The 26,664-nt window shown below is 44.3% G+C and overlaps 1 protein-coding gene across 1 annotated transcript in view; it reads right to left on the bottom strand.

The window, feature by feature from the left end:
* The window catches only part of LIN37 (lin-37 DREAM MuvB core complex component), a 172,540-nt gene that overhangs the window by 15,155 nt on the left and 130,721 nt on the right, over positions 1 to 26,664 (bottom strand). Inside the window, exon 9 of the mRNA XM_078655408.1 lies at positions 16,287 to 16,360. Within this exon, the coding sequence (XP_078511534.1) occupies positions 16,287 to 16,360 (74 nt within the window). The remainder of the gene's footprint in view (positions 1 to 16,286; positions 16,361 to 26,664) is intronic.

The following is a 26,664-nucleotide window of genomic DNA, read 5'->3' as shown; positions in this document are numbered from 1 at the left end:
CCCCAGCAAAACAGAGCTGATTTTGATTGGCGTAAGTCGTATTCAATGGGGCCCACATTATTGGCCGAGCGACCTGGGACCCCCCCCTGCGCCCTCCAACTCAGTTAAAAGCCTAGGGAGAACCATAGGCAAAGACTTATCCCTAAAATCACACGCAGGGACAGTGGTATCCACCTGCTTTCTCTAGCAACGTAAAATTAGGAAAATCAGCGGGCTACTATCCCAAGCAGCATTGGTCCAGGTGGTGATAGCGCTGGTCCTGTCGCGGCTTGACTATGCTAACGCTACATACCGGGACTCCCACTCGGCCTCACAAAGCGACTACAGCTGGTACAAAACCAAGCGGCAAGACTAATCCATAAACAGCCCAGATGGCAACACCCCTCCCCCCTCCTCAAAGGACTGCACTGGCTCCCTATCCTCCAACGCTGCACTTTCAAAATCGATTGCCTAGTGTTCAAGTCCCTAAATGGGCGCAGCCCCAAATTCATTAATAGTCTTATCTTCTGCTATACCCCCACTCGTAACCTTCGCTCAGCTCAACTCCACCTCCTGACGGAACCCACCTACAAACTGAAACGCCAAGGGGGTTGTAGGTTCGCTCCAAGATTGTGGAACTCCATCCCCCTGGAAATTAGACTCAGCACCAACCTGCTCAATTTCAGAAAGACCCTCAAACCTGGCTATTAACACAGGTCTATAAATAAACTGTTCCTGACTGGTAGCCTCTAGTACTTTTCAGTGCCATGAAACCAACCGATGAACGAGCGCTCTACAAAACTCAGATAAGATAAGATAAGATAAGATGGTACCATGATTCCATACGAGGTATTACGAGACAGGCACAAGCTGGCTCGGGGGGATTACTTATTACACTTAGCGCTTGTAGCGGCCATCCAGAGGCATTGGACGGGCGGACTTCAGAAATCGCCCACTTCCATGGTTTGTCCATACTTGGTGCTAGCTACTGGCATCATCAAGGCAGTTAATTGCTTATATCGTCGAATGACGATTGAGCAACTGACCCCACTGGTAACGCTCCGACAGCGGTGGGAAACGGATCTGGGCACCAAAATTCCTGAGAAGGTGTGGGAGGGGTTGCTAGAACGTGCATGGTAGAGCACCCAGAATGTTCGTTTTCAGTTGGTACACATTTTCATTATCCGTCGAGCGTACCTTACGCCCGAGAAGATTAATAAATATTTTTACGATGCTATGAAGCCGTGGGGGTTGTTATATATGTATGGAATAGTGTTTTAGGTTCCAACTATTGACTAAGCGTGGGTGAGTTTCCTCAGTAATTGGATCTTTACTGAAATGGGATATACAATGTGTAAACAGATATGCTATATATTGCATGTATTGGTTTGGTTTATTGAAAACAAAAAAAACAAAAAAATTAATGAGTACATTTAAGCGCATTTTGATATTTAACAAATGAGATTTGCTGTTGGGGTTGTGCCAACAAAGTGGTGCAATCCTGACGCAAAATCTGGGCCACAACTAATACATTTTTTTTAAAACACTGGCACAAAGAAATTGGCAACAAGGAGAAGCATGGTAGTAGATCGGTTATGCTTAATTGGTTGCTAAGTTACCATTTTAAAATATTTAATTGGGTTAAGGCAACTGCTGTGAAGGTGCCCAGTAAATCTCAGGGATTAGTAATAATGGCGAGATAACTCCGGTAGTTAATGCACTTGCTGAAGAGATCTGAGTTTTGTAAAGTCCCAGATTTGAATCAAAGAAGTAGAAAAGGTAAATGTGTCTCCTACAAAGCACATCATCTAACACGCAGATGACAGATTTTATTTTATGTAGGTAGTAAAGTGGGTCACTGTATTTTTAACACAGAGATCCTTTTGTTACCTGCAATTCATAAATGGTAATCCTTCTTAAAGACCACAGTGAGGTATAAAGGACATAAGGCTCCAACACCTTGTAACCCTCACTATCTCATGTAACTCATTTTGCACATTGATTTACACATGTACAAGCTTTATTGTCAATGTATAATGTGTATGTTACGTAAAGAGCTCTCACACCCTGTATTGGGTTGCATAGCACTATAAAAGAAATAAAATAGTGCTATTGAAATTGTTATTTGTGTAAATACTGGGACAGTCCAACACACCTCACATTCCTACAGTGCATGCAGCTTATATATTCAGGGACTGAACAAAGGCAAAAGCTGCCTCTCTTTAGTACTTCCAAAAAGTTTACAAGTTGTGTGCCTTTGTTTCCCCTCCCTGGCGTTTACATTTAAGTGTGAGTTGCAGGCCGCCTCCAGTCAGGATATTCAAACAAAAGGAGACCTAATGGGCGCTTAAGGTCGGCCCTGCTGAAGGTGAAAAAAGCTCCCTCCCTGTCTGCACGTTGCCGCTGGGAACCGAAAGAAGACAACATGCAGGAGCTGCTGAACGTGTGCCAGTGGCTGAAAATTACACTAGGACAAGTTCAGCATATTTCTGTGGGGCCGAACTTCTTGGCAGGGGGGACCGCGTCCACCCTGCGAAAAGAGCGGGTGGACGCGGTGAACCTGTGTGTACCCCCAACCTGTGCCCTGCTTGTTGTATTATATATGTGGGGGGCAATAACAGAAGCAGCAAAATACCAGTCGGGCGGCACATTAATCTGAGCACAGACTTTTAGCATAAACTTTTAAGCCACAACCATAATTTTATCGGCCAGGCCCCTTTGAGAGACCCCTTCCCCGCCTCCAGTTTTTTCATCCCACTTAAAGCCCTGATGTGCCCTCTTCTCTACGTCTGTTCACCCTCTTCGTCCTATATACCCTTCTCCTTTCATATACAGATCTTTCTCATCCTGTACAAAACCAGACCCCTTCTTCGTTAACACATCCTTCTCGCTGAGTAGTTCAACCCAACACAGCTTCATCACTTTCCCTGCCCTCGCGCAATGTACAGTTCTCCTTCATGCTGCCTTGCTCCAAGCAACCCCCACCCTCACATGAGGAATGCGTGCCAGAGATCTCACAGAGGACAGCCTGCCTGCCTGCCTGACTTGTGTTCGCCTCAAACATGTCCCAACTCCTCCCAGGGTGGGATAGGGCTATGGAGGTTTCCTTGTGATGAGCTCGGAAATGGGTGGGGTGCAGGGCAGGGTGCACGCTCACTGAATGACAAATAGACTCAGAAAATTCAGGGCTTAAACTTAAAACACCCAGACTTCTATACCCATTCTCTTCCCTATTGGACCACTCTGGTCAACCTCTCCCTCTGTCAAGGCCCCCTTCCTGTTCCCTTCAAAACTGGGCAGGTCACCCCTCTGCTTAAAAAACCCACTGCTGATGGGAATGACCTCAACAACTTCCGCCCCATCACTAATCTACCCTTTCTTGCGAAGATCACAGAAAGATGTGTTGCGAAACAACTCTCTCGTCATATCAAGGACAATGATCTTCTTGACAATTTTCAGTCCAGCTTCATCCAAAACTGCAGCACCGAAACAGCCCTGCTGCAAATGATTGATGACGAGCTGCGGATACTCGAAACAGGGCGGCGGGGGGGGGGGCGGGGGGGGGGGGGGGTCTTGTCTTCTAATTCTCCTTGATCTTTCTGCAGCCTTTGGCACTGTCAATCACAACACCCTCCTCAACACTCTTCAACAGAGAATGGGCATGGAGGGCACTGTGCTTAAATGGTTTGCTTCCTTCCTCTCTGATAGATCCCAAATGATTAAAATAGCGGACAGTCTTTTATCTCCTTTGGCGGTAGGTCAAAGTGTTCCTCAAGGCTCTAAACTTGCACCCACATTGCTCAATCTCTATTTGGAACCACTGGGAAATCTCCTAAGTAAATCCGGAGTCCACTATCATCTCTACGCAGACAACACTCAAATCTACCTCAAGGTTGCCTCCACTCACGATCTCTCTGTCCTAAGCTCTACTCTGGACTCCATTCAAAACTGGATGTCAACACATCAACTGATTCTGAATCCCTCAAAAACTGAATTCCTCCTCCTCTCCTCCTTACTTTCTCCTCCCCCGGTTCAATCATGGATGGACCAGATGAATCTACTGAACAATAAACCCATCATTGTCGACAGCACAAAATCCCTTGGTGTCATACTCGACACAAAACTCAATCTACTCTCCCACATTAATTCAATTGCAAAGTCTGCTCGATACCAACTGCGCATTCTTTGGGGGATTCGTCGCTTCTTCCTGGAGCATGACCTTAAAACCCTGGTCCAATCGCTGGTTCTCTCCAGAATGGACTACTGCAATTCTCATCTTACTGGCCTCCCCAAATCCCACCTGGTCCCCCTTCAGTCTGTTCTCCACTCAGCAGCTCGTTTCATTTATGGGGCCAAAAGACGCGACCACATCACACCCATGTTATCCACCCTCCGCTGGCTTCCCATCGAGGCAAGATCTATCTACAAGACTGCCTGCATCACCCACAAAGCCTTGCACTCCTCCTCTCCTCGCTACCTGGCGAATAAACTGAAACTCTCTGGAGGCTCTAGACCATCACGAAATGCGGACAATTTACTGCTTGAACCTCCCACTTTCAAGAAGGAAAGATCGATGGCCCAATCCTTTTCAGGCAACGCGGCGAGAGTCTGGAACTCACTTCCGCCTCAGCTCCGGACCACCTCCTCCTCCCAGGCCTTCAAAACTGACCTCAAAGTTCTCCTCCTTCAAAGACACTTCCAAATTTAATTCACGCCCTCTCTATTATCTGAAGGAAGACCTTTTATTATAGAAAATTCTATTCTCCATGACTATGGAAGTGCCTTCCCAGTGTGTTCTTGTGGTTTGAGAGTCTGCCATTTATTGCAGTATTACCCTTTTACCTGTGTTTGGTACTCTTTTGTAACATGCACACGTCACTTTTCTCTTGTAACACACTGTTTGCTACCTCTTACATTTTGTTTGCTTTCGATACTTGCACAAGTGCCTCCATTGCCTACGTAACGTTTGTTCTTGTGTTTGAGTGTCTGCCATGTATTGCAGTATTTTACCTCTACTTGTACTTTGTACGCTTTTGTAACCTGCACACGTCACTTTTTCCTCCTGTAATGCACCGTTTGCTACCTCTTGTATTTGTTTGCTCACGATTGTCACTTTTGCCTCATGTAACTTAGCGTTTGCTTTTGTAATTTGTTCACTTGTAATGTTCTCATGTATCAGTTCTGTTCCAATTGTGAAGCGCTCTGACACCTTCGGGTAAAGTCTGCGCTATATAAAAACGCATAAATAAATAAATAATTAGTGACGCTGCTCTACGTCACGGAGGGTAGTGGCTTAAAATGTTGCAGGTCACAGAGGCCCATTGCTGATACGAGGTTAGCCCTGTAAAACATGCGACAGACACAGACGAGTGCGTCTTTCCAAAGTGCCTGATTCTGCCTGACCCTTGCGGAGAGCGAGGGTCAAAGATTCTAAATGTACAACAACTTTTTAGATGGAAAAAAAATTATGGTAATAATTGAGGTCTGCGCAGGGCCCCACAGGCCTAGTAAAGGAACCGGCCCCTGTTCAGTCCATTTATCAGGAGTTTGGCCCATAAACCCTCTCTAAATACGTCTGCTGGGACCCCATTAGGGCCAAGGGCCATGCCCAATGGGCACCTGTTTGTTATTTTATTGGGTTTTGTTGAGCGCACATATCACCCAAAAGGGTCTCAAAGCGCTGTAGCGGATTCAAATAGGCCGCCTTGTTCAGTATGGGGTCCATGCTGCACATCAAATCTTGCTACAGACATTGATTCTGGTTCACTTATTTGGCCATCCTGGATCTCACGCTGTGCCAGGATACCGTATTTACTGGCAACCGGGATTGAGAAGGAAGGTTGAAGGTTGAGGAGGACTCAGTCCTCTATTCCTCAAGTTATCAGATGCCATTACAATTAATCTAGGTCCATAGAAAACCCCCAGCGGGAGTGCCTCAATCTTGCTGTAACCCAAAGGGAAGGAATTAAGCCCAGGGAGCAAACTGCGAACAACAAATTTGTTCCTAAAATTAATGACTACACAATCATTTACATCGGGTTTCGGCATGTTCCCTACCCACAGAACTTTCTGTACCTGTTTATCTCATTGTACAATAAATTACTGTTGCCTAGTCTCCCTTTCAGCTAGTGAATGATTGACAAGTTGATCATACCTAGCAAACTGTAGTGGTCTCATTGGTGGAACCCTCGTGCGTGATAAACTGTGTTGCTTCGGGTGACCGTTCTAAAACAAAGCTTTCAACTGGAACAGATAGGGGGATGATGGCAGCATTGCTTTCCTCAGGTTCTGGGGGTATGGCAGAATTAAGACCTTTAAAATGCACATTCGAAGGCATACGGGCGGGTACAGCTGAAATGGTGTTCCCGTGGCCATAATTAGCCCAGCCCTGCAGATTCAAAGTGTAAGCTTCTGCCTTACAACGATCAATGTCGTTAGCAGTAGTGGCATTCAAATCCGAATAGTTCCCAGATGACACGTACCAGAGTCCATGAACACTGTAATCCGTCCCTCTAAATTCTCCAGCTTAGTACAAGCGAGGGAAAATTCACTACCTTCCCCGCCTCCCTGGTAACAGTATTAAAAATATCAAGAACTTGGGTTAATGACGTTTTAAGCACAGGCTTTTCGTTCCCACACGGAGAGCTTTTAGAATCTATTTTCTTTTCAGCTTGCAATGCTCGATATAAAACCTACATTAGCCACATGATCTATTTACAGAGGCAGCTCGAGAACACACTGATCAGCCCTTCTCACATTGTGGGAGGATCTGTCAGAAAGGGGTAGGGAGGTGATGTCAGGACTGTATTCAATAAAAAAAATATTTTAGTACTAAAGAGCCGCTCTTCAACAGAGTCATTTTCCTGATCAATTGTCCCTTGTCCCCTTTACATTTGTAAAGAAGTTGACAAAAGAATTTGGCATGGGACATTCTTTTCCAGAGCAAGCAGCAGATTTCCTTTTGCTCATATGCTAAATATAAATGTAGTCAGGGGACAGATTGTAATTCAAAATTTCAGGAGCAAGAGGGGTGGCCCAGTCCAATAATTGCTATATTAGAACCAAATAAGCCTCAAAAGAAATGTGACTCATGCAGACCGCTTTCACTCCTAAATGTAGATGCTCAAATATTAGCGAAACTATCAGCCAATAAAATACTTCCTCTGTTGTCATACCTGGGATTGCCAGAGCAGCCGAGCTTCATTGCTGGCAGGTCAACAGATGACAACTTACAAAAGCTTGAGGTTGGGAGGGAGGGAGGGGAAGGGGGTGAAAGAGTCGCTAATCCAAAATAGCCAAGCACAAGCGGAACATATTATATTAAGGGAAGATTCTCTGTCCCAAATTTTGAAGCTTGTTGTCTGGTAGCTCAGACAGTTTGCACATTGTTGATTTCACAATATACAACAGCCCCCACGCTGAGACTTGGTGATGGGACTGATGGTCCTGTTCCCCCTACAAACCATTATTATGAAAATGCCTCGACCCCCAACAATATAATTCACACATTAGATCAGTGCTTTCCAAACTTTACATTTTGGTGACACCACACTTTTTAGACATGCATCATTTCGCGACCCAGGATTGAGTTTTACTAGCAAAATATATGATTTGTAGGAGCCACTTCACTGGCGATGCTGCTGTCACCTCCCCCCTGTGTAAGCTTGAATAGGTCTGGTGGGCGGCAGCAGCGTGCGCTGTAGGAGCTGCAAGCATGTGAAGCTGCGTCACTAGTGATGCTGCTTTCAAACCTCCCCCCCCCCCTGCGTAGGCTTGGAAGGGTCTGCAGGGGACAGGAGCTTGCAGAGGTGGCAGCAGTGAGAGTCGCCACAGTCTTTACTCACCGCCAGTGGTTCCACGGGTCTGCGGGAGAGCAACAGCAGTGAGAGCTGGATGGCTGCTGCCGTTGGTGCTGCTGGGGTCACCCTGACCTGGCCTCCCCCTGACCTAGACTGAACGCGACTACAGGGACTTGCGCAGAGCACTGCACTGCAGGAGCCACCGGCAGTCTACTCACCGCCACTGCCGCTGCCGGATGCAGGAGGGTGGCAACGAGCAGCAGCGATGCTCCGACTCCAGTCACAGCTCGCTGCCCCACCGCAGGATACTCCTCCTCTTTCGCAGGAAGAAAACAAGTAACTTACCTGTAACTTTGGTTCCCCAGTATTGGCAACTTTCATAGATTCCCATGCTTTGTATCATTCCCCCGTCATCGGAATGGGAGCCTCGGTAATATAAAAAATAGCATAGCAGTAGGTACAAAAGAGAAAGAAAGGCCTAGGCCTCATCTCATTTTGTAGCACATCCACCTCTTTTTGTAAAAGAGACCAAAAGAAATTGCAACAACCAATCAGAGAAGCCTCACCCCACAGAACCCTCCTGAGAGAGCCTCAGAGCCTCAGATGTTCGTAGCCGTTGTGTAATTGCAACCACATCTGTACAAGGCTGAGCTTTCCCAGGGTAGGAGGGTGGGTGCATGGGAATCTATGAAAGTTACCAATACTGGGGAACCAAAGTTACAGGTAAGTAACTTGTTTTCTTGCCCCAGTATTGGAACTTTCATAGATTCCCATGCTTTGTATCAGAGTAGCTAGCAGTAAGCCATAAAAGCACATTTTGTTACATGAATATCACTACATGTTATCATACTTGTCATCATAGGAAACAAGTCATAAAATGTTACCATAGAAAAGAATACAATAACTGATACAAAATGTGCAACACAGGAAGGAGGGATTTGAGTGAAAGCTCACCTCTCATTGAAAAAGATTTCTCAGGACTGCCTATCCCACAGCTGCTTCCTCTTTCATGGAAGAATCCAAGCAGTAATGCTTCGTGAAAGTGTGGGTACTGCTCCACGTTGCTGCTTTACAAATGTCCTTGATAGGGACACCTGAGAATAGAGCCTCCGATAATGAAACTGATCTCGTTGAATGAGCACAAATTCGTCTTTCCAGCGATTTGCCCGCTTCTTGATGGCAAAACTGAATTGCATTAGAGATCCAACGAGAAATACTTTGCTTTGAAAATGGAAATCCCTTTCGCGGGGTACTATAAGCGACAAAGAGCTGAGAAGATTTCCTGAAGGATTTTGTCCGTTCCAGATAGAATTTCAGACATCTTTGAACATCCAAAAAATGCAGTGACCTCTCTAGTAGGTCGAGGGAAAAAAGATTTTAGAACCACAGGCTCATTCAAATGGAAGTCGGATGGTACTTTTGGGATACATTTTGGATTTGTCCTTAGAATTAGAATGTCCTTTTTGAACTGCAGAAAAGGTTCCCCAATCGTGAGCGCTTGGAGCTCACTAATCCTCCTAGCTGATGATAGAGCTAAAAGAAGAGCCAGCTTCCATGATAGAAATTTAAGATCCGCTATGTGAATAGGTTCAAACGGGGTTCTCATAAGATGAGCCAAAACCAAGTTAAGCTGCCAGACTGGTGGTGGAGGCCGGACTGGAGGGAAAACCCTGAAGAGGCCTTTTAGGAATTGTTTGATAACCAAAGAGAAGGACCTGAAGATGTCCGCCTGAATCTAGAGACATTGTCAATAGAGATGGAATGGGCCGCAGGTGAATTGGCTGATCTTATGAGAGTAGGAGAAGTTCCGTGTACCAGAACTGTCGAGGCCACGCCGGTGCGATCAAAATCATTCTGCAAGGTTCCGCCTTGAGTTTCCTGATTAGTCTCGGAATCAGGGGTATTGGTGGAAAGTAGTAAACAAATGTGCCGGACCAGGCAATCGAAAGAGCATTCCCTAGTGACCTTAGATGGTGATCCCTGCTTGCGTAAAACTGGCCTTTCGTGTTCTCTGGGGTTGCAAACAGGTCTATGGTCAGAGTACCCCAGACTGAAAAGATGTCCTCGAGAATGTCTTGAACTAACTCCCACTCGTGACTGATGGATTTTTGACGACTCAGTGCATCCGCTGTTGTTTTGAGTGACCCTGCGAGGTGTTCCGCTGTCAGAGTAATTTTGTGGAGAATTGCCCAGTTCCGAATTTCCTGAGCTTCCATTGAAAGAACCTGGGATCTTGTTCCACCTGGTTTGTTGATATAGTGCATGGCCGTCGTATTGTCCGTGCGAACCAGCACTGTGCAATTCTGAATTCTCGGAAGGAAAGCTTGTAAAACTAGGTGAATTGCTCTGAGTTCTAGCAGGCTGATGTGGAACTTACGCTGTTCGGGCGTCCAATGACCGCTCACGTGCAACTCCTGTAACACTGCTCCCCAGCCTTCCAGTGATGCGTCCGTGGTTAGAACCATGGGAGATGGAGAAAGCTTGAAAGTTAGACCCTTTGAGATGTTGTCCTTTATCATCCACCAGTTGCACGCTTTTCTCATTACTGGTGTTACTCTTATTTTGTCGTTGAATGAACCTTTCGACTGGCACCATTGGTTGTCTTGTAGTGGTCGCATTCGAAGCCTGCAGTGCGGAATAAATGGCATGCAAGATGAGATCGATCCTAGTAGGGATTTGCACCGACGGACCAATAGAGATCTCCTTTTTTGTAAAAGTCGAGCGGATAGGATAAGTTTTCTCTGTCGCTCCTCCGAAGGGAAAGCCTTGCAGCGATTCATATCCATGATGGATCCCAGAAATCTGGCCGACCTGGAAGGGAGAATGACCGATTTGGACTTGTTCAGTTGGAGACCCAGTTGGTTGAAAAGTTGAATGCAGCTTTTGACTGCCTTGGAAGCTGCCTGAAATGATTGAGCCTTGATCAACCAATCGTCTAGGTAGGGAAAGACCTCTAGAGATTGTTTTCTGAGAAACGCCGCCACTGGGGCAAGAACTTTTGTAAATATCCGTGGTGCGGATCTGAGACCAAAAGGAAGCACCTTAAATTGAAAATGGCCCTTGGCTACTGTGAAGCGTAGGTATTGCCTGTGAGCTGGATGGGTCAGAACATGGAAGTACGCATCCTCTAGGTCTAGAGTTGCCATGTAGTCCCCTGGATTTAGAAGACGTAGAATGTCCTGAAGGGTTACCATCCTGAATGACAGCTTTATGAGATAGGTTTTGAGCTACCTTAGATCTAATATTGGACGTCACTTCTCCTCCGTCTTGCAAACCAGGAAGAACCTGGAGTAAAAACCTTTCCCTCTTTGAGAGTGAGGTACAGGTTCTATCGCCCCCTTGATGAATGGGCTTCGAGACCCTGGCGACCTTGACGGCCTCTTGCTGGCTGCCGAGAGAAAGAAGAGGATTGGCCCTGCCTTTGAGAGTACTGAGGCCTGTAGGATTGAGATGATTGGGAATACGAGGAATAACGTTGTTGGTATCCTCCTCTATTTGAATAACCTTTGCCTCTAGCTCCCCGGAAAGGCCCCTTACGGTATTGAAGAGTGCCTAAGGACCTAGCTGTTTCTGTGTCCTTTTTATTATCCTGTAAGGCATCATCTATGTGCTTTCTGAAAAGCATATCACCATCAAAAGGCAAATCCAATATTTTGTTTTGAACTTCAGGGCGAAACAAGGTAGCCCGAAGCCAGCCCCGTCTTCTGAGGACAGCCGAATCTGGTAAAGCTGTAAAAGCAGTTGTGGCGATGTCCATGGCGCAGTCAATTATTTCCGCAGAAGATCGCTCCCCGTCTTTTAAGATCTTCATGGCATCTGCCTTAGCGCTCCCCGGTAACTGGTCTAAAAACGGAGACATATTGCACCACATTTGGCGATCGCATCGTCCTAAAATTGGAAGTGCATTGGAGGCACGAACCAGGATGCTTGACATTGACGAGAATCTTTTGCCGACATTGTCCAGGAGTCGACCCTCTTTATCCGATGGAGAAGCCAGAGGAGCCGAAGGGTTCTTAGACTTCCTTTGTGCCGCTTGGGAGATTACAGAGTCCGGCTTTGGTTGACCAGTCAGGCATGCAGGACTATCATCAGGGGCCCTGTATTTCTTCTCCAGCCGCGGTAGGACCGGAATGACGGTTGCTGGAGACTGCATGACCTTCACTCCCTCAGACCAAGCATGCACTACGATGGGAATAGAGCAGATGGACTTCCTGTATGGCTCTTTGAAATCGTAAAGAAAGCAGTCTGATTGCACCGTTGTAACTGGCAGGCCAAATCGTTTTGAAGCCCTTCCCATGAGGTTATGGAAACCACCAATGTCAGCTGGTGGTGAATCTACCGGATTCGGTGAAGGTGGATCCGGGATGATGAATTCATATAATTCCCTATTCGGACCCAGGACCTCTGTCACATCACCTCCATCATCCGAGGAATCGTCGTCATTATTGTCCCCATACACTTGCTCTGATGCTATTACCTGCCGAACCTCCGCAGGTTCTTGATCTCTTGGCTGAACTTCAGCTGAAGTAGAAGGTGGCAATGGTGGAGGGGGCGTCTGAATGGTTTCAGGAGTTTGGGAAGGAAACCTTCTCCTGTAGTCCATTAACATCATTTGTAGGTCAGTTATCAGAGAAGAGGGCATCGAAACCATACCCTGCTGAGATTGCTCTGGAATTCTTTCCCTGGGAGGTGGCTGACGCACTTCTTCATATTAGCCCTCCAAATCAGAATCCTGATACTTTACGTGGAGCTGCGATGGACTGTAAGCATCTCCATAAGGTCCATCATCTTCATCATCATCCTCCTCTGAAGAAGACTCCTCTAAAAGCAAGGCAGGAGGCAAGGGTGTCACCCTTCGTGGGGACGTCATATCCGGTGTTATTTGGCGCCTTCTTATCGTAATTTTCAGTTTTTGCACGTCGACGACGATGGGGTAGTCGTCAACGAGAGCGCCGTCGACGGAGTCAAAACCATCGTCGACGGAGGTGAAATTGTCGACGGCATCGTCATCAGAATCAAAGCAGACGTCGTCATTGCCATCGTCTCGTCGACGTTGTCTTCGTCGCCACCACCGTCGGCGTCATCCTCGTCGAGGATATCAATCTCGTCGACGATGAAGATAGAGATGGTCCAGTCGTCGACGTCGAGGCTGTCATCATCGACGCCGCCGACGGTCCCGTCGACGAGGCAGAAACAGGAGATTGAAGGATTTTCACCGTCGTCGTCGACGTACCTGAAGATGTCACCGTCGACGACCCGGATTTCTTGTCAGACTTCGAATCCTGAGGTAGGGAACTAGGTTTTTTAAAACCGTTTTGTTTCCCAGTAGGTGGAGAGATAACAGAAGGCCCTTGTGACCCCTTCTGAGAAGATACCACCTCAGAAACCCATCCCACTTTCTCCTTTACACCATGGTGAGGAGATTTTCGGGGACTAGACCTACCAGACCTATCAGAGGTATTTTGAGAGGTCTTAGAAGGAGGCTCAGTAGAAGTTGAAGGGGAAGACCTACCCCTCTTTTTAGATCTTCTTGAAGAGGAAGCCGAAGAGGAATCTTCACTGTCACAGGAAATGACCTCCTTTCTAGACTTCATCTTTTGCAGCCATGTTAGAAGTCTTCCTTCTCTGTCCCTCAATGCTTTAGTAGAGAAGGTCCTGCAGATCTTACATTCTGTAGCCTTGTGGTCCGGGTACAAACAATAAATACTATCTGTATGCTGGTCATCCACATACAGACGCTTTTTTGAACAGGTAGCACAAGCCTTGAACAAAGCTTTCTTCTCTTTATCCGACATCTTTGTTGAAAAATAAGGTTGTTTTTTGATACTGTAGAAAGAAAACTGAGCAGAGCTCAGAAGAGACTCCCTTAGCACAACGTACGGTAGAAAATCTGAGGCTCTCAGGCTCTCTCAGGAGGGTTCTATGGGGTGCGACTTCTCTGATGGTTGTTGCAATTTCTTTTGGTCTCCTTTACACAAAGAGGTGGATGTGCTACATAATGAGATGAGGCCTAGGCCTTTCTTTCTCTTTTGTACCTACTGCTATGGTATTTTATATATTACCGAGGCTCCCATTCCGACGACGGGGAATGATATAAAGCATGGGAATCTATGAAAGTTCCAATACTGGGGCAACAGGTAATGCGTCAGTAGCATGGCCAGTACCGTCCTGCATGATGTCTAGACCGCATTGACTAGGGCACGTTGTGTGACACACCTACAGACGGCAGCCGACAGACTAACATGTTTTGACACACCGTTTGGAAAGCACTGCATTAGATTATACAGATTGGGCATGGGATAGGTTAGCCCAAGTAACAAACATTGACATTCTATAGTTACCCCACCTCCAGTTAGATAACAACGCTGATGACACATGAAAAAGTCTTTGAAACATGGGAGATATGTTTGCTGATTCACACTTCAAACATTTTGTGGAATATAGGGGGGACTTATCTCCTACATCTATGGACACCCTAACATATCATAGACCGCTGTATTTCTTTAGGGGGCAGCATAGTCTACACTGCCAGCAGAACCTACAGAATGGAGTATAGTCACTTACATTATGCCCAACCTCAGTCCTACCAAAATAGTTACTCACATGTATAATTATGTTGTAAGTGAGATACCTTTAGACCACCCTTCTCTTAAAACCAAATGACAGCGGCACCTGGAACATGATATCACAGATGCTCAATGGGCATTCTACGGCCAGCAGATTAAAGACATCAACGAATGTCAGACTCAGAATGATTCAACTCAAATTTATCAATACCATACACCTGTCTCAAAGTTTCACTTTAGCCTATCTCTTTAAGTAAACTGCAGCAGAAGCAGTGCTCCTAATACGGATTTAGTTCACATGACTTGGGCCTGCCCTGTGCTGCACTTATATTGGCAAAATCACCTGGAATCCCTAAAAGCAATGATAAAAACACATTTAATTGTGACCCTGTGGATAGTTAATTTGGGATATGTGAAGGAAATCCCCAGGCCCTATAGAAAGTTTGCAACTCTGGACTTGCTACTCATTATAAGAAGAGGGACTATGACTGGTGCAGCTATTCCCATTTAAGCTATAAAGTTGGCTTAAAGAGCTCACTACATGGAGTGAACATACAGAAGTATATAACACTATACAATCTCCGTCTTCTCGACTACGGGGGATATGGGCTCCGCTCTGTATATTTCTAGCAGGCATACATCCACACTCTTGGTATGTATAATTGTTTCTTGTTCTAATGGAAACTTGTTGTAAAGAGTCAGAATTCAAAACTTGACTGTAATGTTCCATTGTACTTTGAGAACTATGATTGTAATGAACCGTAATGTCATTGCATTAAATATTGTAAAGCTGTTATAATTGTGATGAGCCTAGCCTGACCTTGTATTGCCATGTTGGGGAAAAAATCCAAATTGTAAAAAATAAAGAAATTTGACAATGTATCGATGGCCACAGGAAAACTAGGCTGAATGCCCATAGGTAAGAGGATTATTCTTGAAATATCCAGCCAGCCTGGTTCACTCAGCGCACTACAAACTGTTACTGAGTAGGATGAGGGAGGGCCTAACATAAAATTTGGAATACTTTTTTATTAGATATTCAGGCAAATCAAAACTTTAGGCTTCTTAAGCAGCACTTTCTTCCTTGCTAAAGCCTAGTCCTGACCCCCTGTTTTCAGATTTATTTATCATTATCTGAATATTGTCTCTGTGACTTTACTGCAGTCTTCTTTCTGATCATCTCTGGGGGTGTTCCTTAGTGTCAAGGTCCATCGGTGAATATAATAATAATACCAATAATAATCTATGCTTCTGCTCTTTATCACTCTTCTAGCATCTTCAAGTGCTTGCAGCATAAGGGAAAATGCTTTCAATTTCATTATCCAAGAAAAGCCTCCTGAAACAGAATCACCATGTCAAGTGAATGGTTTCAGAATTAACCGATGCTAGATTGTAGAAATGGGACTTCCAATTGAAATGGGACTTCCATTTTAGGTAATTTGGTTGTCGAACTTGGTAACCTATATGTATTAGCCTTTAACTGATGTCCACAGCTTGAGCTCAACTAGTGCAATGAGTGATTAAATGACCTGCCTGATTTGTATGTGCTACGAAGTCTGCATGTCTTTTAGCTGCAGGTCAAACTACATTGAATTGTGGACTTCTAGACTAGACTCCACATCATTGAAATACAACGGCAGTGTGTGCTGACAGCAGTGAGAAGACTTTTATCAGTTTAGATTTGCAGTAGTGACTACTGTCTCAACCTATATATTGAGGTAAGATGAGAGCCATACTGAAACCATAACCTCCCAACAGTTCTGACGGGTTCAGGAGATAACCCCAGAAAACCCCAATAATGATAGATCTCTAGCGTAGGCTCTATTAATGGTTTGGAGTGGGGTGGATTGTTAAATGTCATGTTCACAATAAAAGGAGTAAAGATAACTCGGTCTTAGTACTTGACATCCCCCTGACTGTACCATGTACACAGCTTACATACCTCTGGCGAACCTTTTTCCATCTGTCCATATTCTCGTAGATGAGCGTGGATATCGTTGGCATCAATTCTGGAGCCTAAAGTGACAAAGAAAAAAGGCAGAAAACACAAATTAAGAAGGAATACACTGTTAAAAGTCAAGAGCGAATTAATTTTTATTTGAAGGGGTTTTCCAAAATCTGGCAATAGACCTCAGAACTCATTAGTTGTTTAGGATGGTAGAGGCGAGGACTATAGTGCCAAGAGGTCCCGGTGGATGATGTGTATACCCTCTTTCTATGCAAAGTAAAGGACATGAGTGCTGCACTCTATATATAAATATTTAATTTGCTAAAAAGAACACAGATAAGGCAGATGTGTGGTGCTGTGACACACATAGCTTCATAGCGCACGCATATACCACACAATCATTCTCATAGTGATTGTCATAGAAGGTGATGTAAAGGAAGAGAATGCTACCTTCCACCTGAACATACCAGATCTTGTGCACTACGGAAAGGTACCATCCCCAACAGGGACAAGTATTCAGGCCAGGTGGGGTGACAAAATGGAAGTGGCGGAAGGGGTAGGGTTGGTGAATAGCGGTATGTCACTTTTCATATATTTAGCTGCTAAAGGAAAACCTGGATAAAGATTTGTTATTTTAAGAAACCTAATCATATACAATAAAATAATGTTTTATTAGTTCTGGTTACTTGTTTGATGATCAACAATCACACTAAAAGATATTTTAAATCTCTTTGATTTATCATACAATGGATTCTTGATTAAAATAGAGTGTTGGCGCTTAGAAGATTACAGACTGTCAAACAAGTTTGGCAATATTTACATAAACACTGATCTGGCACCTGCTACACACAGTTCAGATGTGAATGTGTTGGCCACTATACTTCATTCATGATGCAGGTGGAGAAGAGCTGTCACCTAAAATGGTGACTATTGCCCTACTGTCTATAAATCACCCAGAAGCCATCTTAGAAGAGATGCAAAATGAACAGAGGATGCCCACTGAACAACCGATAACTAGGAGTGATAAATACATGTAAACAAAGAAAGTCTGCAGTGGTAAGCTAACATAGCTTATATTACTCAAAATACATTAGCTTACATATGTATTATAACCAAACAATAAATGTCTTAGTCAACAAAATTATATAATACCATGCAGTAAATGGACACAAATAATTGTTTTAATGAGATCACGCTATATGAAATAATTAATACAGAAAAATGCTTGGTGCACACACCTTTAGTGAAATGTTTAAAAACGTGTCTATACGAAACAAGGCAAAGGACCAATCTGAGGGAAGTAATTGTGTTGTAACAAAATAACTTGTATGCATCCAACACACATAGTATCAACAGTAATATCATGATCTAATTGCCCAAGAGGTTGACTGTGTTTCAACCCTGAATTGCTGGATCATCAACAGGACAAAAGTAGTTAGAACATAAGCATAGAGTTTCAGCAAAGAAGTTTATCAATTAGAGCCATAAGGATCAAAGTGAATTTTGTGATAGGGTATCACGCTTCCACTGATCTCCAGCGCAAGGGGGTGCTTCTTTTAAGAGTCCGGCCTCTTTATCCTAATAGGAGCTTACAGAAATCATGTTGTTTCCAGCTTGTTACTACAGTATGCATCAGGTTGTGAAAATAAAAGACACTCATGTGTACAAGCCTTGCTTGGCTCTTAAAGCGTTCACCCGATGTGTTTGACCATTTTCCCTCCATGTGTCAAATGTAATGGCATAGAATAGATGGATGGGGGCAGGGTAAGAAAGTAGAGGCCTCACATAAATCTCCAGCCCGTTCCAATCCAACCACTGTATTAGAGATTACAGTACGCCAGCTTATCTCTCTCAATCTCTACTTCACTAGTCTCTGTCCTCGTGCCTCTGGCTTTGTCGTGGCTAGTATCTGTTGTCAATGCTGGCCTCTCCTTCCACTTTGTTTTCCTTGGCTCTGCGCAGTAGGGCAGACTCACTACTTTGCCTGCAGTGCGCCTTCCTCCTGGTGTGCCCTTTGCTGGTACACCTAGGCCTCCTGTGTCATCCGGACTCTTGTGCATCATTATGGTGCAAACCAGCACTTCTGCTTCATTCCTCATTTCAAGTGCATGCCAAGTGGATGCAAATGCAAGCTTTCGCAAATCCGAGATAAACGCCACATTGGTTATAGCAACTGCCTGTGTGCCACATTGCTTCTTTCATTTATTACTGATTTCTATTTTTAACATAAAAACAAAGCCCTATTCTAAAATAAGAGAGTCCACCATTAGTGCCAACAAGCATCGGACTCTTAAGGCTGATTTAGTTTGCTAGTGCTAAGATCTTGTGATCCAAGGGCAGTCAGAGACTACAGGTTCCCAAATGTGACACATGCAGCCTTTTACCACTAGTGTCTTGGGCCCACAGCATTTCTGGATACCAAACAGAAGATTCAAGTACACTTCTCAAGACTTAGACTCTGGAGGTTGTGCAGCAGAGAAGTTCAGGGATATGATATGTAGGTGACGCGAGCAGGGCACGCAGGATTATACAACAATATCCGTAAATAACTGAAAGTTCAGCCACTGCTTTATGATAAAAAAAGTACTAAAACACACTTAAAACAAAATACTATCCATTAAATAGCTAGTGACAGAAAAACATTTTTTATCTTCATCCTGGCCACAGATCTCAAACAGTACTGTAGCACTTAAGCGTTGCGCACTACAGAAAGAATTACAAAAAGGAGTCTATGCCCAATATTATTCAATAGTTCTTTCAAAGCCTGCAAATCTGTGACCTTAGCAGCTTAAAATAAAAACATGGCACAAACCTAAAGACTCTTACTTGTTATAGCGCCAGCAGTCACCAAATTGGGTTTCTACACTTTAAAGGAAAAACGTTTCAACTGCTCTGAACTGCAGAGATCTGGGCTACGGGTGTGGATATATTTTACAAGGTTTAGTTACTGATGCAGGAAGTTTTGAGATCCTGGAATATCTTTCTTGAACCTGCTCAGGCCCAAAGTGATGTCTGCAAACTCTCCCACACAGGCCTGCAATGACATGCCAAACCTAGTAAACGACCACTGTCGCTTTCGGGGTAGTTGGGGCAATGCCAATGCTCACGGTCTCGGCACAATCCACTGAAGTCCACTAGTCCTTTGTAAGAAAGTTGACTTTGCCATTTTAACCAATTGCAAACTTCAAACCTCCCTTTTTAAATATCTCCAAGTCACTTGTAAGGCAGGCCTGCTGACAGGGTGCATCATATGAAAAAAAAGGACATGTTTTCTTACCTTTACATGTCCAGACAGTAAAATCCCAGCATTGTCTTAGTTTCTATGGGAAGGTTAGAAGCCCCATTGTTGAATATGGAGTTCTGTGCTTAAAACTCAGCAGTGCTAACTTCCAAATGGGACCACTAAATATCTTACTTCAAGATATCAAACTAATCACCACCCACCTCCAGGGCCATATGTCTATGGGCAATGCAAACAAGCAGTTCACCTCATTACTTGTTTCATTTAAAATGCACTGTGCAGATTAGTCAGATCATAGGAATTGAAATCTCTCCCAAGCTTAATGACAACTTCTCCAGCTGTCCTGGAGGAGCGTTTGTTTAAAAGATCAATTGGAGAGTCACTATTGGTAACTTCCTTGATGTGCAGGAATACAAGCACTGGTTTCTGTTCCACTGCGGCTTGAAAGTGCCCTTTAAAATCACTGTGCCACGTCATTAGTTTAGGACAATCTTGTCAGACAATTTAATTATTTTTATTAATGCAGTTGGTAATGGAATAGAGCTATCTCTATCCCTTTTAGGGAGAGCAATGTTGTTGCCCTGACTCTGCCAGGTGAGGGATTTGTGTGGACAGGCTTAAGCACAAATCTAAGCCCAAACTTGGATTGTCAGTAAACTGTTTTCTTGCATTGTACGGAGTCAACCTGATTTTATTCATACCGGATATTAGTCTTCCTATCTGATTTAGAAATTCATTCAGGCTTACGCCAAGGTTTCGGTCTGTCAGTTCAAACCAGACTATCATGCTTCACTTGCACCTGACGTATCCTGTGGAGCTTTATTCAGACCTGACATTCGTCTAGTACTTGTTTGAAGGCATTTATTCAGATAGGAATTTGGCTCTATGACATCGGCATCAGGGGGACGGCGTTCAAATGGTTCACATCTTTTCTGGAAGGCCGCCGCCAGACGGTCTGGGTTTCCCAGAGCTCCGCCGAGATGCCGCCTTTGGGAGTAGGGGTTCCACAGGGTTCTTTGTTGAGCCCGTCATTGTTCAACATCTATATGTCCCCTCTGGCGGGGGCGGTGGAGGCTTATGGGGCCCGGATCGTCTCCTACGCCGACGACACGCAACTTCTCTTCACATGCGATAAAGATCTAGCATTTGATGGAGAGAATATCCGGGGTTGCCTGGGCATGGTATTCGATTGGCTCCAGCGGAACAGCTTGAAGGCTAACTCCAGTAAGTCGGAGGTTTTATTCTTCGGCTGTGCCACTGACCCTGAGTGGCGGTTATGGTGGCCGTCTGAAATGTGCCCTCCCGCCCACTCATCAGTGGTCGCTAAAAATCTTGGGGTTAAACTGGACAATAAGCTCTCGCTGAGAGCGCATGTCCTGGGTCTGGTCGGCACCGGTTTCGGCATTCTGAAAATGCTCTGCAAGTTTCTTCCACTGCTTTCTGCGGAGCATAGGCGGATAACCGTCCAGGCGCTTATCGGATCCAGGCTGGACTACGCCAACGCCCTTTTTCTTGGCCTCCCTGACTACCTTGTCCAGCGCTTGCAGGTGGCTCAAAACTCCGCTACCCGTGCTATCTTTGGTTTGCATAGGCGAGCCCGAGCGTCTGGGCTGCTGCAAATGCTCCAATGGCTGCCTATCCGGAAGCGGATTATGTTTAAATCCCTGACGCTGATGCACAAAGCACTTTTTGGCTCAGGGGCTGGGTACCTAAGGCGTAGATTGGCCTTCTATCGCCCAACCCGTTCGCTACGGTCTGAATCTCTTTTCACAGCTGTGGTCCCGCGTGTGAGGAAGGCCCGCACTGGGGGCCGTTCTTTCAGTTGTAAGGCCCCCCAGTTATGGAACACTCTTCCAATGGCGTTACGCAGTACCCCCAATCTGCTTCAGTTTAGGAAGAACTTGAAGACGTGGCTTTTTAATCTTTAGTTTTTGTAGGGTGGGTCCTGCTTTGTCTGTCTTCTGTATTTGCTTTTATTGTTATGTTGTTCTGTATTGAGCTGCATGTGGAAAGCGCCGGGACACTCTTTTAGAGTAGCCGTGCGCTATATAAACCTAGTTTAACATAACATAACATAACATAACAATTTGGCCTTACAGGTTTTAGCTGGCATCAGGGCAGCCTTTCTGGCTTAAACCCGATCTGACATGTTATACATAAGCCTCACTTTGCTATCCTATGTTTTCGTCACTCTGTATGTACTCTCTTTCTGATCTGTGTTAGACGTTAAGACTTGTACAACTTAGGGCTTTCAAGGTTAAATCACTTTTCAGTCAGACCTGGCTTCAGTATATTGGGATTCAGAACGACTGGACTTAGATTGTCTGGTGTCAGTTAGATCTGGTTTTGACCTACCAGGTGACGGTCAGACCTGGCACCAGCCTGTCGGGTTTCAGTAAGACATGGCTTGGGCCTGTCAGGTTTCAGTCAGACCTAGCTTCAGCCAGTCAGATTGCAGGCAGACCTGGATATATGGCCTGTCGGGTTTCAGTCCGACCTGGCTTCGGCCTGTCAGAAATCAGTCAGACCTGGCTTCAGCCTGTCAGGTTTCAGGCAGACCTGGCTGTAGTCTGTCAAGTTTCAGTCAGACGAGGCTTCTGCCTGTCAGGTTTAAGTCAGACCTGGCTTCGGCCTGTCGGGTTTAAGTCAGACCTGGCTTCGGCCTGTCGCGTTTAAGTCAGACCTGGCTTCGGCCTGTCGCGTTTAAGTCAGACCTGGCTTCGGCCTGTCGGGTTTCAGTCAAACCTGGCTTTAGTCTGTTGGGTTTCAGTCAGAAGTGGCTTCCGCCTGTCAGGTTTAAGTCAGACCTGGCTTTGGCCTGTCGGGTTTCAGTCAAACCTGGCTTCAGCCAGTCGTATTTCAGTCAGACCTGGCTACGGCCTGTCGGGTTTCAGTCAGACCTGGCTTCCGCCTGTCAGGTTTACGTCAGACCTGGCTTCCGCTTGTCGGGTTTCAGTCAGACCTGGCTTCCGCCTGTCGGGTTTAGGTCAGACCTGGCTTCCGCCTGTCGGATTTAAGTCAGACCTGGTTTCGGCTCATCAGGATTTAATCAGGTTTCGGCCAGTTGGATTTCAGTAATACCAGGTTTAATCAGATCTGGCTTTGGCCTGTAAGGTTTATTACAGATTTATTTTCACAAGCGAGAGAAAGCAACACAGAGCACGGTGGTGAGAAACACAAGGATGGTTTTAAGACTTTTTTATGTTCTTGGTAAGCTGACAATAGGTCTTTTGCACTGCACTGACTTGCACTGTCTGGTAGGAGCAACCTAAAACTAATCCTGTGAACCGTGGCCAACAGTTGTGCTGTAACAATTTTCACAGTGTGGGTGCTGCCATCAATGCTAAATCACTAAACTTATAGGGACTCTGGACAATCCAACTGTCATACAAAGTACAACTTTAGCAAGTGAATCACACCCATTCAGCAATAAAGTGGTGTTAGTATGTAGCTCGTGATGCATTTTGGAGCACACTTTCTCAAATACCAAAGAATGGTGTAGTAGCACACTTATTTACATTCTGCACATTCTTTTATGAAATGGCCACTAATTTTGCACAGACATAGTTTTACTGATAAAATGATGTAGTGCACAAACAAGTACCTGTGGAAATCTAATGTCTTCATTTGTTTTGATTGTATTACATCTTTGTTCCCATCACACTTCAGGACTTAAAAAGTGCTTCATTTGTGCTTTACTGACTGCTGATATATTTTGAAATATCTGTACAGTTCATTTATAGGTATTTGATTAAATGTGTACAGCACAAGAACACAATCACATACTATACATAGCCTTTACTATCACACTACCCCAGCAAAATTGTTACATAGTTTTACTTTACAAAATCCTCTCTGCAGTCAGAGAAAAATAGTAAAAGCAATCTCCATGTTACAATATGCAGAAGTTTGTCAGAATACATAGCCTGACATTTGACCGCAGTCTTTACATGCACAACAAATGCAACACAGAGAAAAATAGTAAAAGCAATCTCCATGTTACAATAAGCAGAAGTTTGTCAGAATACATAGCCTGACATTTGACCGCAGTCTTTAAATGCACAACAAATGCAACAGAATACATTTTAAAGGCATCTTAATTGCTCATACACTGTGGGAACTCCAGCATTGTTATTTTGGGGGTGCTGTAGTTACTCCTACTTTCAGTGCCTATCGTGGCCAATGTGTGGCTATTTAAAGTGCACTAAGTCACTCATTAAATAAATTGCTGAACCCCAAATTGGGGAAGAGAGAAAGTGGCTATATGCATTTCAGGCTGTTTATGTTTACTGTGCTTCCAAATGCTATGCAATGTACGAGATTTTTCCAACTCAGTGCAAAATGCAATTATATAACGCAGCACAGAAAAATCTGAAGCTATCCACCTATCCATCCCCAGAAAACCTTCACTGCAGACTTCCTTCCAGCAAGAAGGAGTGTGTTTTTTCTTAACGGACAGGAAGGGTGTGTGTATAGGGTTTTACATCAAATGGTTCCCAAAACATAATCCAATAAAGACATTTCTTTCAGAGATTGCAAATCACCATTTGATCATACAGACCTATTGCTTACCCTCAGAATCTTGATTCACTTATGGGCAGGCCAGGCCACTGGAATTATATAATTCCGTGACAATGGATTTTGCTACATTTGTCACATCATCCATTATCTGCTGCATAATCTGCATAATTTCTGAAAAAATTGTTTCTAGCTCAAACGGGTCAATAGTTACAAAACCATGGCAATTTGGGGTCCTGTGCACACGAAGGCTTTGCGCAAAGATTGACTGGCCATCTTTCAGAAGCTTATTGCTGTATTTGGGTGTTAAATAGGTACTAATAAAGTGAAACACTGTTACCAGGTGTACAAATTTCAAAATAATGAAGTAATACTATCACAAAATGTACAGCAATATGCAGACTAATTAGCCTTTTCCTGCCGCAAAATGTTGTCTACCCTGCCACATAATTCCAGCGCCCATGCTTAGGAGAAAGACAGTCATTCCTGAGTTAACGTCTCTTGAAAAACAAACATTGGCAAAGCCAATAGGTTTCACCTATGCAAAATCTATTGACTTTGTCAATTTGTTTTACATGTTGCACAGCAGTTGAGCTTCTGTGCAACATGGCTTAAAGAAAAAAAAAAAACACAATGATGTGGCCAGCACTGACTGCGTCACAGCGTTTATTTTTTTCACTTCAAGCTATGTTGCAAAGCATCTCAACTGCTGTGTAACATGTTAAAAACATTGACGAGGCCAATACATTTGGCATGGGCGAAACCTATTGGCTTTGCCAATGTTTGTGGTCTGTTGTGCTTTTAAAGAGGCCAATCTCTCGGTTTCATGCAGAGCAGGGATGTGTACTTTAAAGCAGGGAGAGCAATTGATCTACATTTGTGCAAAAGTTTAACATGGTAACTATTGTTTCCAGATCAAACGACGAATCAACTATTGTAAAATGGAAGTATAGTTTTTTTTTTGTTAAAAGATGTTTGAACCGGACAAGAAGCGATGTTAAATTCACTGCAGGTTTGTTGTGCTACACATTGAGGATTTTTAACAGAGCTGTACGGGGCCTATTCGCTATTACAGAGGGCAGTGATGCACTGAGGAAGTAAGGAACTAGACAGCCCTCTTTGCCATATTGATTAACCAACAGTAAAACCTAAATCAATAAAGTGGGTAATTAAACAAGGGCGCGCATGTAGACACTTACATTTTCAAATGTTATTCCAAGTAAATAAATGTGAACATGACATCCACGTTTTTTGTGAACCTTTATTTAGAATACAAAAGGGAAGGGGGGGGGGGGTGGAACCTGGAAGTTATTTTAACTGAATTGTTTTATGAGAGTCTGCAGACACATGCAATCTCAGTGCATATGCAAAAGTCAATACATTTTTTTTTTAAAAAGAGTACTTGCTGGTCAGTAGAAGGACATTGGCCATTGGAAGCAGCACTTGGTCCACGTTCCACAGCATGGACGAACAGTCAATGAATCCGAAGAATAGTAAGAAGACGGGGGTCAGGAGGACTAGGAAGCAAGGAAACAAGACCCACGCGAGAGCCACCCAATGGTAAGTAAAGAGACGTGGGAGCCAGGCGGGAGCCAGCCAATAAAACTAGAGGTAGGTAATGAGTGGGATCTAAGCCCCTATTAAGATTTTTCTTTACTTAAAAATATTTTGCAAGCTCAGAACAAGCGCTGTGCATGTGAAACTGAAAAATCTTACTTTTATCACAAAAGGACTCATTTCAAATATATATAAGGTGTGAAAAGATTGACTTGTACCAACACAAACAGGTCAGGTACGATGCCGGTTATAAACATTTTGGGAAAGTCGTGGGTGATAAGGTGGATTTATTCAGAGGTAAATTCCTCTATCCTTCAGATGGGATTGAGACGGGACTATGCACTACAAACATGCACTGATCACGGCCTCACGAACTGCTGTTTACCTCAACCGATAAAAATGAAGAAACAACACTACGGGTCATCAAGATTGGGGGAGGGGATCCGCTCCGTGATCTTAATGTGCGCTTTTTAATTGAGGTCATAAGCTTATTTTAAACTAATGTTTTATTGCTTATAAACGATGCTCATATCTCTTTTTTGTAATGGTTTTAATTAACTGCACAATAAATATATATATACTGTCTAGCCTTCAGATGAATTTAGAGCAAGGGATAACGCTAAAATGATGCATGGGTGATAGTTGTTACCAACAATAGTCCACCTCTTTGATGGAATCAGGAATATCCTTTAATGGTTGAGTGGGCTTATCCAAAGCTCCAATCATTTTTATGTCGAAGCCGTCTGGTTTGCTAAAGACTTCTTAGGGACATTCCGAAAGCTTCCCTGGGAATGCATTCTCCCTGTTGCTTACCATTGACTTTGTGTTTTGTAACACACAGCCTTGCTTTCTATTTGCTGGCTCTATTGTTTCAGGCTTTTAAGCATGTCCCTCCTGTAGAGTATAGCCTTTTTATTGTATTTTTCCATGAGTGTTCACTTTCTGTGAACAGTCCTTTACATTTTGTTCTTATCTTGTCCCATTTGCTGTGCATTCAAACAGACGTCAAATATGAGGCTCTGTCTTCCGAGGGAGCATACTGTTTACTTCTCTTTC

Source organism: Lissotriton helveticus, chromosome 7 (genome assembly GCF_964261635.1).
Source record: "Lissotriton helveticus chromosome 7, aLisHel1.1, whole genome shotgun sequence".
Lineage (NCBI taxonomy): Eukaryota > Metazoa > Chordata > Amphibia > Caudata > Salamandridae > Lissotriton > Lissotriton helveticus.
This window is presented reverse-complemented; position numbering and strand designations above follow the sequence as displayed.